Consider the following 15,147-nt stretch of genomic DNA (forward strand, 5'->3'; position numbering starts at 1 on the left):
TGATAAAAGTAAAATGATAATAATAAAAATAAAATAAAAAAAATAAAAAAAATTACAATAATCATAAAAAAATAATAGTCATTTAGTATTAGTCACACAAATACACACATATTTAGACACATACAAAAACATACATACAAACACACTTACATTCACAAATACATATAAACACATATACTTATACCCTGTATTCAATACAGGTATATATACAATAATTGTATACATACACATATGTAGATTCATATATATTATACACAAATATACGTATATACACACATGTACATATACATACAAATACATATACACACATTTAATAATATTATATATGTGTATTATATATGTATATATTATATACACATACACATATATACGCACACACACACACACACACACACACACACACACACACACACACACACACACACACACACACACACACACACACATATATACATATATATACACACACACACATACAAACACATACATACACATATAATACACATATATACACATAAATATATACAAACATACATATTCATGCTCACACATACACATTCATGCATACATATACACATACATACATATACACTCGCACTTATTCACATGCACTTATCACAATTATTTATACACAGATACACATATCTTTGGATTTATCAACTGTATTTGATTAGGAAGGAATGGAATAGGTTACTCTTAAAAACATAGATTGAATAGAGAGCTTTTAGGTCATAGGGAAGGTTATTCCAAGATTTTATGCTTTGGTTTTTTCTGGACTTATATCCATAAGTAACAGAACGATGTTTTAAGACTGCAAGATTCAGATTATCAATTGATTGAAGATAATATCGGTTATTTGCATTCTTTAGAAAGAAATTGTTGAAGGTAAGAGGTAGGTTTTTGTGTTGGTGATTTCAGACAAACTGGCAATTCAAGAATTGAACAAGGTCACGTAGTTTAAGTATCTTATAAGTAAGGTAAAGCACATTAGGATTGAATTTATAATATTAAAAATGTATTATTTTTTAAAGCTTTGTTTTGAAGATGGGATATCCTCTGAACTGCTTGCTGTTGAGATTGTCCCCATATTTGACAAGCATATCGTATATGTGAACCAAAAATGGCATGATATATATTTAATAATGTTTCCAGATTGACATAATGGCAAACTTTAGCCAGCATTCCATTTGATCTGCTCAATTTAATGACTTAAGATGGGATACTAAAGGTGGTGGATAAGATGGGATACAAAAGGTGGATACAAAAGTTATAGGGTGCATAAAAAAAAATTATTATAGAGTGTATAAAATCTTTTATTGAATTAAACTATTCTTTAGCAAAGCAAAATATTTAATTATAAATATTATTAAACTCTTAAAATATTAATTATAAATATTAGTAAAATCCATTTAAAATCTATTAAAAATATGCTTTATATAAGTACAAGAACTAGTTTTAAACAGTTAAAAAATTATAATAACAACATTAAAAAGTCAACAGTGAAAACCTACATTTCTGGACCTCTTTTAGATGAAAACTCACAATGAAATACTAAAACAATTCGTTTCCCATTTTTAATTTTTGGAGACTTTAAAAACTGACGAACAGTTTCTTGTTTTTCATAAATATTAATGGCACCCTATAAAATATGAACAACTATAATATATAACAGATTAAAATAAAATACAATTCTTAACAGACATATAAAAAAATAAATAAATAATAAAGCGAGGATAGATCAAAACAGACTAAACTAAAACAGATTCTATCAAAAATTATTTTTACTTGATTTTTTCAAAACACAAGATAATAGGCTTATATAAAGCATCCAATCAGAGCAGATTTATTAATAGTATCCAGTTAGAACATAGGTACATACAAAACATCTAGTCAGAGAATAGATATTTAAAAAACATCTAAAATTTAGGCTAGTAAAAAAAGGATTCATAAAAATTACACATATTAAAGCATCACTGTTCAAAGATAATAATAATAAAAAAAATCTTACTTTGATGTGTCCGCCATCATACTCATAAGGGTAACGACAATCAATTATGTAGTATTCATCAATAACATCTTGATAAACATTATCCATCATATTTGCAAGCTAGAAAAGAAAAAATTAAATTCAAAATAACTATACAACATATTTGTATTTTAACTGCTACTCATGTAACAACATTCATAACACCAATATTAGAATTGATGGGTAAAGAGAAAGGGCCAGTTTAATTAAAAATTACATCTAAAAGAGTGCTGTCTTGAAAAGAAGGAGAATGATAAAAAACGAATAGAAAGATGTAAGAGAAAAGAGGTGCAAAGCCATAAAGTAAAGAGATGCAAAGCCAAAGCACAAAATATAATGGTCAGAGGATTCAAACTTGATTGACAGCTAGGTGAATTGATGCATATACGCCTAAGCCAAGCATGTGACATTTAAAGATATTGTTTTCACATAGTCTTAATTAAGTATTTTTATAATTTTTTATTTTTATATATTCTGATATATGTGTATGATATACAGAACATTAAAACAGAAAAACAATTTATTATTTGAAATAAAATAATTTTATAAAAAGTATGCAAACTGTTTCATTTAAATTTTTAATAAAATGGTTAAATGGTGTGTTTTTGAAATGTTAAAGCAAACATTGATGTTTGAAAGAAAAATCTGCAACTCGGCATTTGGTTTTCTGTCACTTTTATGTTAAATATTTGCAAGTTCATTGATTTTTTGAACTCTGTTTTTAAATTTTAGCTAATCTAAAACAGCTTAGGACAACACAAAATTTAAAAGCAGGATTTTTTGCCAACTTTTTTTTTTTATAAATCTGAGGACTAAATATATATATATATATATATATATATATATATATATATATATATATATATATATATATATATATATATATATTTATATATTATATATATTATACATTTCTGATGAATCTTTGTTGATGAAACACAGTGTTAGATGGAAAAAATTTTTGTTAAGTGATTTTCTACAAATATATATATATATATATATATATATATATATATATATATATATATATATATATATATATACATACATATATATACATATATATATATATATATATATATATATATATATATATATATATATATTTGTAGAAAATCACTTAACAAAAATTTTATACACACATATATATATATATGTGTGTATATATATATATATATATATATATATATATATATATATATATATATATATATATATATATATATATATATATATATATATATAAATATATATATATACACACACATATATATATATGTATATATATATTAAAACAACTTTAAAATGTATTCTACAAAATAGAGTGCTCAATGTTCTTAAAAGAACAGAGCAATTATAAATTAGTAGAAAATCACTTGACAAAAAATTTTTTTTTCATTTAACACTGTGTTTCATCAATAAAGACTCATCAGAAATGAATGATCAAATTAATAAAACTTCAATTTATACCAAAAATTAAATTACAGGAACTTGCAAATGTCAGTAGTTAAGACATTAGTAACTTTCTGTAATTTAAATTTTGGTATAAATTGAAGTTTTATTAATTTGATCATTCATTTCTGATAATTCTTTAATGATGAAACACAGTGTTAAATGAAAAAAAATTTTCGGTAAGTGATTTTCTACTACTTTTTATATATATATTTAGCCCTCGGAATAAAAAAAAAGAGGTTGACAATAGTTTGCTGACCTCAATCTTTTAGAGGTCTTTATCAGGTTGGCAAAAAAAAAATCTTGACCTTGAATATATATAAAATAATGCATACTTTAGTACTTTTGACGTCATTCTGAAATAGGGAAATAGAAAAAAAATATTTTTCATTAATCTTCATTTTTTTCCTTCTTTTTTTGAAAAACCATATGGAAAAAAGTCAGTAAAAAAAACGATATAAATATATATTTGTATATATTAAAACATCATATAATATCTTATTTCAAAAATAAAATAACAATAGACTAATTTGAATCAAAAAATTAAAGTTCAATAAATAATGATAAAAAAAATTAGATAAAGTTAGAAAAAAATTAAAAATGTTCATCTGACAAAAAAAATACTGTGTAGCTTACAGTTTCTGGAGTGATTCCTTTGAGATCAAGATGTTTACTTTTTGTGATAGGCAACGAATATTCCTATATATAAAGAAACATAGTATAAATGTAATAACAGGGCATGGCAAATCGTTTTTTCAAAATAAAATCTGACGTTCGTTTCTTTATTTATTGACGAATGTCTAATCTAAGAGGTATATCGATTATAGCAGAGTCGACAATTCGGAAAGGGGAGGGGCATGTGCCCCTGTCCCCACTATTTTTCTAAAGGCCCTTTTTTTTGGTGTTTTTTTTTTTAAAAAGAACTTGTAGAGGACTTTTTCTTAGAAATAGATGATTGTGCATCTCCACTTCAAAATCCGTGCTGTTGGCCATGAACAAGCCAGTTTTATTTTCAATTCATTCAATTTTTATTTTCTTTTATTTAAATAATTTTTTATTAAATTATAAGGCAGTTTTAGTTTCAAATAAGTTTTATTCTAGTTAATAAGATATATAATAATTAGATATATCAAAAATATATAACTAAATATATAATAAATATATCAAAAATGCTTATTGAATTTATAAATTTTTTATTAATTCAAAACAATTTTTCACGCATTTGCAAAGTGCACGCAAATTAATGATAACTAATATACAATATGACTGTAAATTGTTATCCATTAATACAAAATAGTGAATTTTCCTTAATTTTGTTTGTTAAATGTTTATTTATTTATAAATAAACTTGAAGAAATTTAAATAAAAGGGAAATAAAAATTAAATAAAAGTTGTTTTGACATTTCTTTTTTAAAACTTTTAAAAATAATATAACAATATGTATTTAATAAGATATTATATTAGGCTATAATTAAATACTTAATATGATATTATTATATTTATAATACTAAGCATTTAATAATAATCATGTTATTGGTTGTTTTTAAATGCACAGTAAAAAATGAAAACTATAATAAAAATAATAGTTCTATATATTCTATTAAATTACATTTCTGCAAATCTTGAAAAATATTTTTTCAAAACTTTAAAAAGGACAAACATTACTTTAATTAAACGATAATAAGAAAATTAAAAAAAAAAAACGCGCTTTTGAAGAAAGCATTGTTTTAGCATGGTTTCTTTAAAAGTAATTGCAATTGGATTCATTTTAACTAAAATTTCCTATGGCTCTTGTAAACGCATGTAAAAAACATGCTAAAACATAAATATTTTCTTCAGTTGCATACTTAATTATTAAACGTAACACTCTTGAAGAAAGTATTATTGTTTCTTTTAAAGTCGTTGAAAATGTGTTAAAATTTTAGTAACTTATTGCTTTTTTATAATAAATATGTTTTTTTTATAATAAATAAAAAACTATCAATCGCATAATTATTAGGAAAAAAAGTTACTGAAGTTATATGTTGGTTTTTAAAGATTTTAGCGAATGCCAACGCTTGCTTAAGTAAAAGTAAGGAAACACAACGTTTGTTTTTCTGTCTTTTTTTAAACAAACATTTGCACATTCGTCGATTTGTCGCACTCTGAATAAAAAATATATTAAAAAAATTGATGAATACGTGTTTAAAAAATTGATGAATAAGTGTTTAAAAAACTTGCTGTGTTAAAATATCTACAGGTATACTTTTAAATGTTCTATAACAAGTCACGTTAAAACTTTCACAAGATGGCTGCTTTTAAACCTCTGCTAGAACTTAAATAATCACCTTGAAACTTAAATTCAAATTTTATTTCCCATTTAAGTGCATATTTCAAAATTGGAAATTTTTAAAAAGTTTTAATGCCAGTCAGTTTCAAAACTATTTTCTGCAAAATATTTTTTTGTATTTAGAATTATTTGATTAAAAAATAGGTTAGTATAAGTTTTATTTTGTAAAAATTTTAAAGACAATTCCTATCCTAATTAGTTAAAATGTTTAACCAAATACAGAAGAATAACAAAGTCATAAAAAGTCTCAAATTTTTGATTGCCATAATTAAAAATGCTCTACAACTTTTTCTTTACTGTCATTCTATAAACAACTAATAACCAAAGGCAATACAACCATAATCAAAAAGCAACAGAACCAAATGTTGTACTTGAAAAATTGAAATAATCTACATATAACCCACGGTCTGACAAAATCAAAAAATTACTATTAAGCACATAGTTTTGACCAAACAAAAATTGAGTTTATAAACTGCCAAAAATCAATAAAATGTGAATCTTATAAATTAAGAAATCGCTTCTACAATTTAATTACATTTTTAAACAACTACTTATAAGATTACCCATTCACAGGTCAACTGTGAATGATGAATTATGTCAACACTGAATCACTGCTTCCCAAATCAATATAACAGAAAATCACCTTCCTCCTTTATTAAATATGACAATAAAAGGTTGAGTTTTTTCTTTATCCTAATAATAAAATGTCAATGTTCTAAAATTTACACGCTTCAATGATTTAATATTGAGCTGCACTCAATATTAAATCATAACAAGTCTATCTAGTTAAACAATAAATTAAATACATTACGTACTTTCAATAAAAAAATTACTTAAAAAACTTTCAAAAATATATACAGAGCTCGAATTAAGCGTATTGCGATCGCGAATCGCGATTACTTTTCGCACCTTCACGATTAGTTTTTTCTTAAAATGTTTTTTCTTAAAATATGTTTTTTCATGTTCTTTCTTTTTTCCGTGATTATTCTTTTTTTATTTTAGAAGATTGATACTCTATTCGCGAATATTTAGTGTTCTTTTACAGTATAAAACTGCAGTGACTTCTGTAACGATAATTTTTTTTTAAAGCGGAGCATAAAGTAAAAGAAAGAAAAATAAAAGATTTAGAAAATCAATTAGCAAAAATGTTCAAATGCAATAAAAAAACTGATCGTTTAAGGAAGGAAAAATTTATAAAAAACAAACGATTAAATACCTATTCGAATCAAGAAATAAAAGATTTTGATTGAAAAAAGAAATAAAAGTTAATTGATTGATAAGTCACTTTCTTAACTCGAATTCTCAAGGGCTTTATTCCGATTTAGCTCATTCATTATGAACAAATTTAATGATATTTTTATAAGTTTATTTTGCGAATAGTGGAGCGCAATATAGACTCTAAATAGTTATTAGAAAAAAACTTTAAAGTTTGTTAGTACACTTGCTAATTTTAAATGTATGGAAGGCCATTTTCAATCTCTCCAGAAATCACCATTGTTTATACATTTGGTAGCTTTACTTGACGTTTATAACTGGCCGTTAAATGTGAATGATGGAACTTTTGGCGATAAAGCTATCGATAAAGCTGAAGTTGTTGAACATTTTTCTGAATTTTTAATTGGTGTAGGATGTGATTTGAATAATATACTTTATGAGTGGATCATTTTAAAAGCATACATGTTTCCCATCATAAGTAACAATCAAAATGAGTATTATTTGAAAATTTGGGAAATTGTATTTTCCAAATCAAATTTGGTCAAAGAATGCCAAAATATTCTTGATATTTTTGAACTATTTTTAATTTGTCCTTTTACAAATGCGAAAGTAGAACGAATGTTTTCATGTATGAATCGCGTAAAAAATGACCGGAGAAGTTGTCTTAGGCGAGATCTCTTAGAACCTCTACTTCGGATAAGTGAAGAAGGTCGTGAGATTGACAAATTTGAACCTGATACTGCTAAGGACAAATGGTATAATGATAAAATTAGACGATTGTCAGCAAATTTTCATTATTATCCGGAAAAAAGAAAAAGAAAGTCAGGAAAAACAGACATTGATCTAGCGTCAGTTACAATATCGGATTTGGAAGAAAGTGAAAGCGAGGAAGAAAATTTAATATTCTAAGCATTAAACTAATGAAATGATTACAAAACGATCAAAATATTTACGATTACGATCTAATACTTTTTCTATTAGCAATCAAAAAAAGTATTAGATTGTAAAAGATTCTATTATTTAGACACATTTTTTTCTTTCGCTTTATTTTATTGAATGAAAAGTGAACGCTAACTTTTATTAAAAAATACATTGAATGAAAAAGCAATAGATAAAAATATCATGGGAATTTTATAAGGTTACTTAGATAAGAAAACTTACCTTATAAGAATTTAATTATCATTCTTGTTTGTGCGGGTTTTCGTGAAAATGTTAAGTTTTAACATTTTATCACGATAATGTTTTCGTCATTTTTAATACTTTTTTATAACTGTTTCAAATTTATAGATTGTTTTGTTTTAAATAATTTTTTTTACTGTTAAAAATTTATAGAAAATTAAATATTCTAGTTGTTTTAAACAGTTTAAAATATGTAAATAAAATAGAAAATGAAATAATTAATTAAAAGAAGATTACATCAAGTTCATTGATTTTACAATTATGCAAAAATGAGACTTATTGTATATGTTATTATAAATAAGTTAAAATAAATAATGCCTCCTCCCCTCCGGCGGGAGTAGAGGAGGGGTTATGAGCAACAAAAAAATCGCGATTAGATTTTTTTTACGTTAATTCGAGCCCTGATATATTTTGGTTGAAAATTTTGGTTGAAAAGGGCATTAGTCAGTTTCAAAATACAACTTAAAGAGCATTAAATAAATTTTTTTTGAAATTTATATAAAACTTACAGTAAAAAAATATTGTTATACAATATAAATCAAAAACAAGAAAATAATAATTATTAAACCAAAATTAATAAGTAAAAGTTCATACCCTAGATCGATCACCAATCATTTTTTTATCATCCATATCTATGAAAACAATAAGCTACTAACTTGTTTGCAAAAATAAACAATAAAACAACAATGTTTGATTTTTTTGCCCCTCTACATCTCAATTAAATAGTGCATTAAAACATTAAAGTATATAAAAATGTTTCACTTAAAAACTACAAAGATATATATATATATATATATATATATATATATATATATATATATATATATATATATATATATATATATATATATATATATATATATGTATGTATGTATAAACGCACAAATACATAATGATATTTGCAGGCAGTTGCATGACTTTCTGAAGCTTAGGAATTTCTTAAACCTTACGAAATATTCTAAAATTTTCTGGACTGTTTTGGATGTTTTTAGAAATTTCTGAAGCTTTCGAGTACTTTAAGGGGTTTTCTTGAAGTTTATGGAAATTAGTAAGATTTAAACTATATAAGCTGCTGATTGATCAGCGCTAATAATTATATATGAATCTATATTTGCCTAATGGCTATTATCACATCTTTTAGTCAAATTTATCAATTTAAGAATCGAGCGTTTTTTTTAAAAAGAAAAGTTGTTATTTGTTACTTTTACTTACATTACTTGTGTGAAACAATAAAAAGTAGATGTTTTCGGAGCTTGTCTTTTGAGCTTGTGTATAACATTTGTGTATAACATTTCTAGCTTTAGCTTTTCTCAACTACGGTGTAAAATATTCACAAAATACAAAGAATAAAATCTTTTTTAGATTAACAAGTTATTTTTGTAGAGTGTTTTAAAGTATAATAACTTATATTTATTATTGTTGCCATTCATAAATATATTCAAGTAATATCTTTAATAATAATGTCCTATAAGAAAAGTGTCTCCACTACTGAAAGAAACAAGCCAATTTGAATCAAGAATCTCATACGAATTCATGAGTAACATAGGAAAAGAAGAACTGTTCCATTAGAAGAACAATCACTGGAAAATAACAACAGGATATCACTCAAAATAGACCCATCAAAAAAAGAATCTATCAAAAAGAGAAAAGAACTCATAAAATAAATTGAGAAGTTTATGACAAAAAGAAATTAATTTTTCCTTATTTATGAATTCAAGTTGTACAGGCAAAATGGAATCAAGTGCTTAAGACATAAGATAAATGTGCAAAGCAAAGAAAATAAGATCCATTAAATGAAGTTTTTATGATCACAAAAAAAAAGATGATAAAAGGTTTTGGAGTGAGGACAAAAGATTGTTTCATCATCAGATAGAGAGCAAAGGACAGGTTGGGTATATAACTGGGAAAGCTGCTAGTTCAAAAACTATCCACCCATCCAAAAAATAAAAAAAAATCGACTTGAATCCTACTTCAACAACAGTAGTGGCAACAGCAAGGATGTCATTTTCCCAATCTGAGTCTGAGACAGAATATCAAGAGGCTGAAGATTTAGTAGAACAACCACAAGTACCAGCAAGAATTACAACAAAACAAAAACTGCAACCAAAATTAGTAGCATCTTTAAAGTTATCAACCAGCAAGGTAGCAACCATTTGTTGGCAGTTATCTTAAGATGGATTCGATATTCAGGCACCATCACAGTCTGGTATATTCAGATCAACTATTGAAGAAGCTTTTAAACTTAAAACAGAAACAAAGAAAACACTACATATAGAAACCCTGATGGTCACTGTACTTTGATGATAAACATATTAGTCACCAAGAATATCAAGTGTTAGTGTTGAGAAATAAAAAAAGAAAACTTAAGTCAGAAGCACTAGATTTACAAGACGGAAAACCAGATACTGTTGTTAAAAGTATAACAACTAATTTCGATTAATACAACTTAGATACTAAAAATGCAAAAGACTGGAAGAAGAAATGGGATAGTCAGTCAGTTACAACAACATTTTACTGAAAAAAAATGGAAGAAACAAAATCCATTGGTTGTCAACATCATGTTCAACAAGTAATATATATTGACTGATTTTATAAAAACACATCAGAAAAATATAATAATAAAAAAAATTCATAAAAATAAACTGTTTTATGCAAAAAGAAATTCAAGGACCACCCTTATACACACACACACACACACACACACACACACACACACACACACACACACACACACACACACACACACACACACACATATACATACATATATATATACATACATATATACATACATATATATATACATACATATCTATATATATATATACATATATATATATACACATATATATACACATATATATACATACATATATATACATACATACATATATATATACATACATATATATATATATATATATATATATATATATATATATATATATATATATATATATATATATATACACATATATCTATATATATACACACACACACATATATATATATGTATATATATATATATATATATATATGTATATATATATATATATATATATATATATATATATATATATATATATATATATATATATATATATACACACACATATATGTATATATACAACCCTTGGAATTAGGGTTGGCATTCGGCAATGCCAACCTAAAAGTGTTGAAGGTCGGCAAAAAATTGGCGACATCATTTCTATGTTTTATGGTAAGACATTTGTATCAAATTTTTTTGGCAACAATTTTCCGACCTCAATCTTTTAGAGGTTGGCAACTGGTCAGCAAAAAAAATGTAATACAAAGGTCTTACCATAAAACATAGAAACGAGGTCGGCAATTTTTTGCTGATCTCAAACATTTTTAGGTCAGCAGTTAGGTCGGTATTGCCTAATGCAGACCCTAATTCTGAGGGTTGATATGTGTATGTATGTATGTATGTATGTATGTATGTATGTATGTATGTATGTATGTATGTATGTATATATATATATATATATATATATATATATATATACACACACACACATATATACACTCTTTTCCCCTTCAATAAATTGGTCTTATGGAAATATTCTTCTATTAAAAACAAGTATGGATTATTTTATTAAAAACAAGTATGGGATTGAACATTTTACAGTAAAACAGTAAACGACACATTTAACTTTCCAAATCTGATTTTTCACAACTGTTTCCTGAAATGCATGTGCAGTAGATACACAGTTTGCACTTGGTAATACCACTAAAATACATTTGGTAATATTTTAAAATTACTTTCTTAAAAGTAAAATGACACCTTTTTCTTTCATTTTACTTAAAAGTAAAATGAAAGAAAAAAATATGCAAACTAAAACCAAATATACTGCACTACAGACTCTTTTCACTAGACACGTGGAAAATTCTAAACAGATTACAATTGCTTCTTTTCAAAATTTCTCACATGCTCGCAAAAAAGAAGAAAGCTTACATTGATAGTTGTTTAAAAAATGACTGGTGATAATTGTTTGTTTAAGGGATTTTCAAACAAAGATGAGATTATCTTAGCAATACAAGACTAATAGTTATCAAATAACACCATCACAAGAAGAATACATGCAATTTCAATAATATGAAAGGAAAGACAAGGGGTGAGGATATTTATAATCTATTCAGAACATACACCAACTCCATAAATATGTTTTTTTAATGGTAATGTTTTAACTGTAATTATTGACATATTGGTGTCCCATAAGTGATTATTACAGAAAAGCTGTCTGCAATAACCATCGATGGGACATCAGCAATGATTGGTAAAAATAAAGTATTTATTGCCCTCTGCAAGAAGGATAAATTATTTTCAAACTTTATGTCCTGCCACTGTATAATCCACCAGGAAGCTGTGTTGTAAAATATTGCCATTAGAACATGTTATGAAAATAGTTACAAAAGTAATCAGTTCTATATTAATAATTAATTCACTGCAATACAGACTTTTTAAAGCCATGTTAAAAGATACTGAAGATAATTAACATGGTCTTATACTAAAGTTCTTACAGGATTTGTGAGTTTAATTGAAGAAATAAAAATATTTATAAATGATAAAAAGTAAAGTATTATGAACTAGATGACATGCGCTGGCTGATTGATTTAGGTTTTTTAACAGACATCATGGAATATTCCTAAAATTTTGAGTTGCAAGGAAATAATAAAATATAGCTAAAACAATAGACTCTGAAAAATCATTTCAAACTAAATTGGATTTGAATTCAACTGTCTCATCTTGTGATCTTAGTGCTAATGGTTATCTTCCTTTAATTTGTAAACACTCTAATAGTCATGCTTGGCCTGAGCATTTACATTTGTAAAAATCCACCCTTTTGTTTTCTCACTCTATCACCTTTCTCTTTGCTCTATGCCACTCTCCTTCATCTCAAGACTGCACTCTTTTGATGTTATTTCTAATCAAATTGAGCAATCCCTTTCTCTTTATCCATCAGCCAATATCGTTGTTGTTAGTGACTTTAATGCTCATCACACTGAATGACTTAGTTCTAGTGTCAGTGACTCTGCAGGCAATAAGGCCCACGGCTTTTCTCTTCATCAATCTTTAACATAAATAGTTAACTTTCCAACTGGCTTTCTAGATAATCCAAATCATTTACCTTCTCTATTTGACTTATGTCTTGTTTCTGATCCGAGTCAGTACTTAATTTCTCCACATTCACCCTTAGGTGCTTCTGATCACAGTTTGATCTGTCCAAAACTATTATCTCATTCTTCTTCATCATCAGAATCCCTTTAACATTGTACGTTATTCCACCTCTCTTGCATGGTTCAGATTTTGTTACCTCACCTAATGACAAAGCTGAATTGTTTGCTTTGAACTTTTTATCTCATTTCTTGATTCCACTAATCACATCTTACCTGATATAGCCAACAAACAGGTTGATCCATTGCTTGACAATCATATCACCTCAGCTTCTGTACCTAAAGTGATTTCCTGCTGACTCTTCTACAGCTTGTGGTCCAGACAACATACTTGTTATAGTCTTGCAGAAGTGTTTTATTTAGTAAGTGCTAACTAAGCATTTTTATTCTAAACTTTAAATATAAAAACATAAGAACATTATCATAAATATCAACACACAAATATTAAAAAAAGTCATAAACGAGAAAGTACAATGATTTTTGGAACGATTAAAACTTTGGAATAACTTTATTATTAAAAACTTTTAACAAACTTTTATTTTGTCTAATTCAATGCTCATTTGGTTACAATTGGCAAAAAAAGAGCAACAGTAAGATTCAAGATTGACTACTTTAAAACTTTCCACAGTGACGTCATTTACAGCTGTGAGCATAAAAATAGGAGTACCTTGAGTTTTTTTGAATACTATTGAGCAATTTTTTTTCTCTAACTATTAAAAAAAAAAAATTTATATTTATTTTGACACTTAAATCTATTAGAATAAAAAAAATCACATCAGTAGCTTTGCATTTTATTTCAGAAACAAAACAATAATATTAAAAATAGATTGCAGTCATTGAAATAGCAGTGGTATCTGAAAATGGAGAAAAATAATAACTAAAAATAACTTTTCTAGAGAAAGTTTAGAAACATTAAGAAAGTTAATTTTTTAACATTAAAAGGTTAAAAATAAATATAATAATATTTACCCTTAGTATTTTGTTGCAAAAGCTTTGTTTTGGATAATGGCTTCGCAATGCTGATGCATTAAGTCAACAAGACATTGATATTTTTCTGCGGGTATAGCATACCATGCATGTTGAATAGCTATCCATAACTGCTGAGAATTAGTTGGATTAACAGCAGAAACTGCTTTCTTAACATCTCCCCATAAGTTTTCAATGGGGTTTGGGTGACTGAGCAGGCTGCTCTATAACGTCAACCCTATTGACATGAAAACACTCCTTTGCCTTGTGTGTTTCGGGTCATTGTCTTGTTGGAAGACCTATTTTAGCGACATATCTTCAACAGCATAGAGCAACATGACATTATTTAGGATGTCAACATATATATGTTGATCCATGATATCATTAATCTTATAGGGCCCACACCATTATATGAGAAGCAGCCCCATACCATGACTTTGGTTCCACCATGTATCAGAGGGTTAATGATTTATTTTTTCTGAAATTCTGTATTAGCTGGACATCTTATGGATCTTACTCAATTTAAGGAAAAATTCAAGGAAAATGTTAAGGATAAAAGATCCAACAAATATAATTAAACTAAAAAACTATATTTAAACGCTATAAATATACCATAATTAATCTAATAAAACTGAGTAAAAAAATACATTTCAAAGGATGTAAAAAATCTTAGTCAAATTTGGAAAGGCATAAAAATTCTAATAAAAGTAAAAAATGTACCTCCAAATTGCTTACGAGTTAACGAAACATACATAACTGAACAAATCTCCAAAGAATTCAACAA

At 26.0% G+C, this 15,147-nt stretch overlaps 1 protein-coding gene across 2 annotated transcripts in view; it reads right to left on the reverse strand.

The window, feature by feature from the left end:
• LOC100214595 (M-phase inducer phosphatase 1) overlaps positions 1-15,147 on the reverse strand; it is a 45,963-nt gene that overhangs the window by 8,891 nt on the left and 21,925 nt on the right. For both annotated transcript variants that reach the window (XM_065793911.1, XM_065793912.1), the window contains exons 12-15: positions 8,796-8,833; positions 4,115-4,177; positions 2,009-2,107; positions 1,512-1,639 (exon numbers count right to left, since the gene is read on the reverse strand). In XM_065793911.1, coding sequence (XP_065649983.1) covers positions 1,512-1,639; positions 2,009-2,107; positions 4,115-4,177; positions 8,796-8,833 — 328 coding nt within the window. The remainder of the gene's footprint in view (positions 1-1,511; positions 1,640-2,008; positions 2,108-4,114; positions 4,178-8,795; positions 8,834-15,147) is intronic.

This window comes from Hydra vulgaris, chromosome 03, assembly GCF_038396675.1.
Source record: "Hydra vulgaris chromosome 03, alternate assembly HydraT2T_AEP".
In the NCBI taxonomy this organism is placed as follows: Eukaryota; Metazoa; Cnidaria; class Hydrozoa; order Anthoathecata; family Hydridae; genus Hydra; species Hydra vulgaris.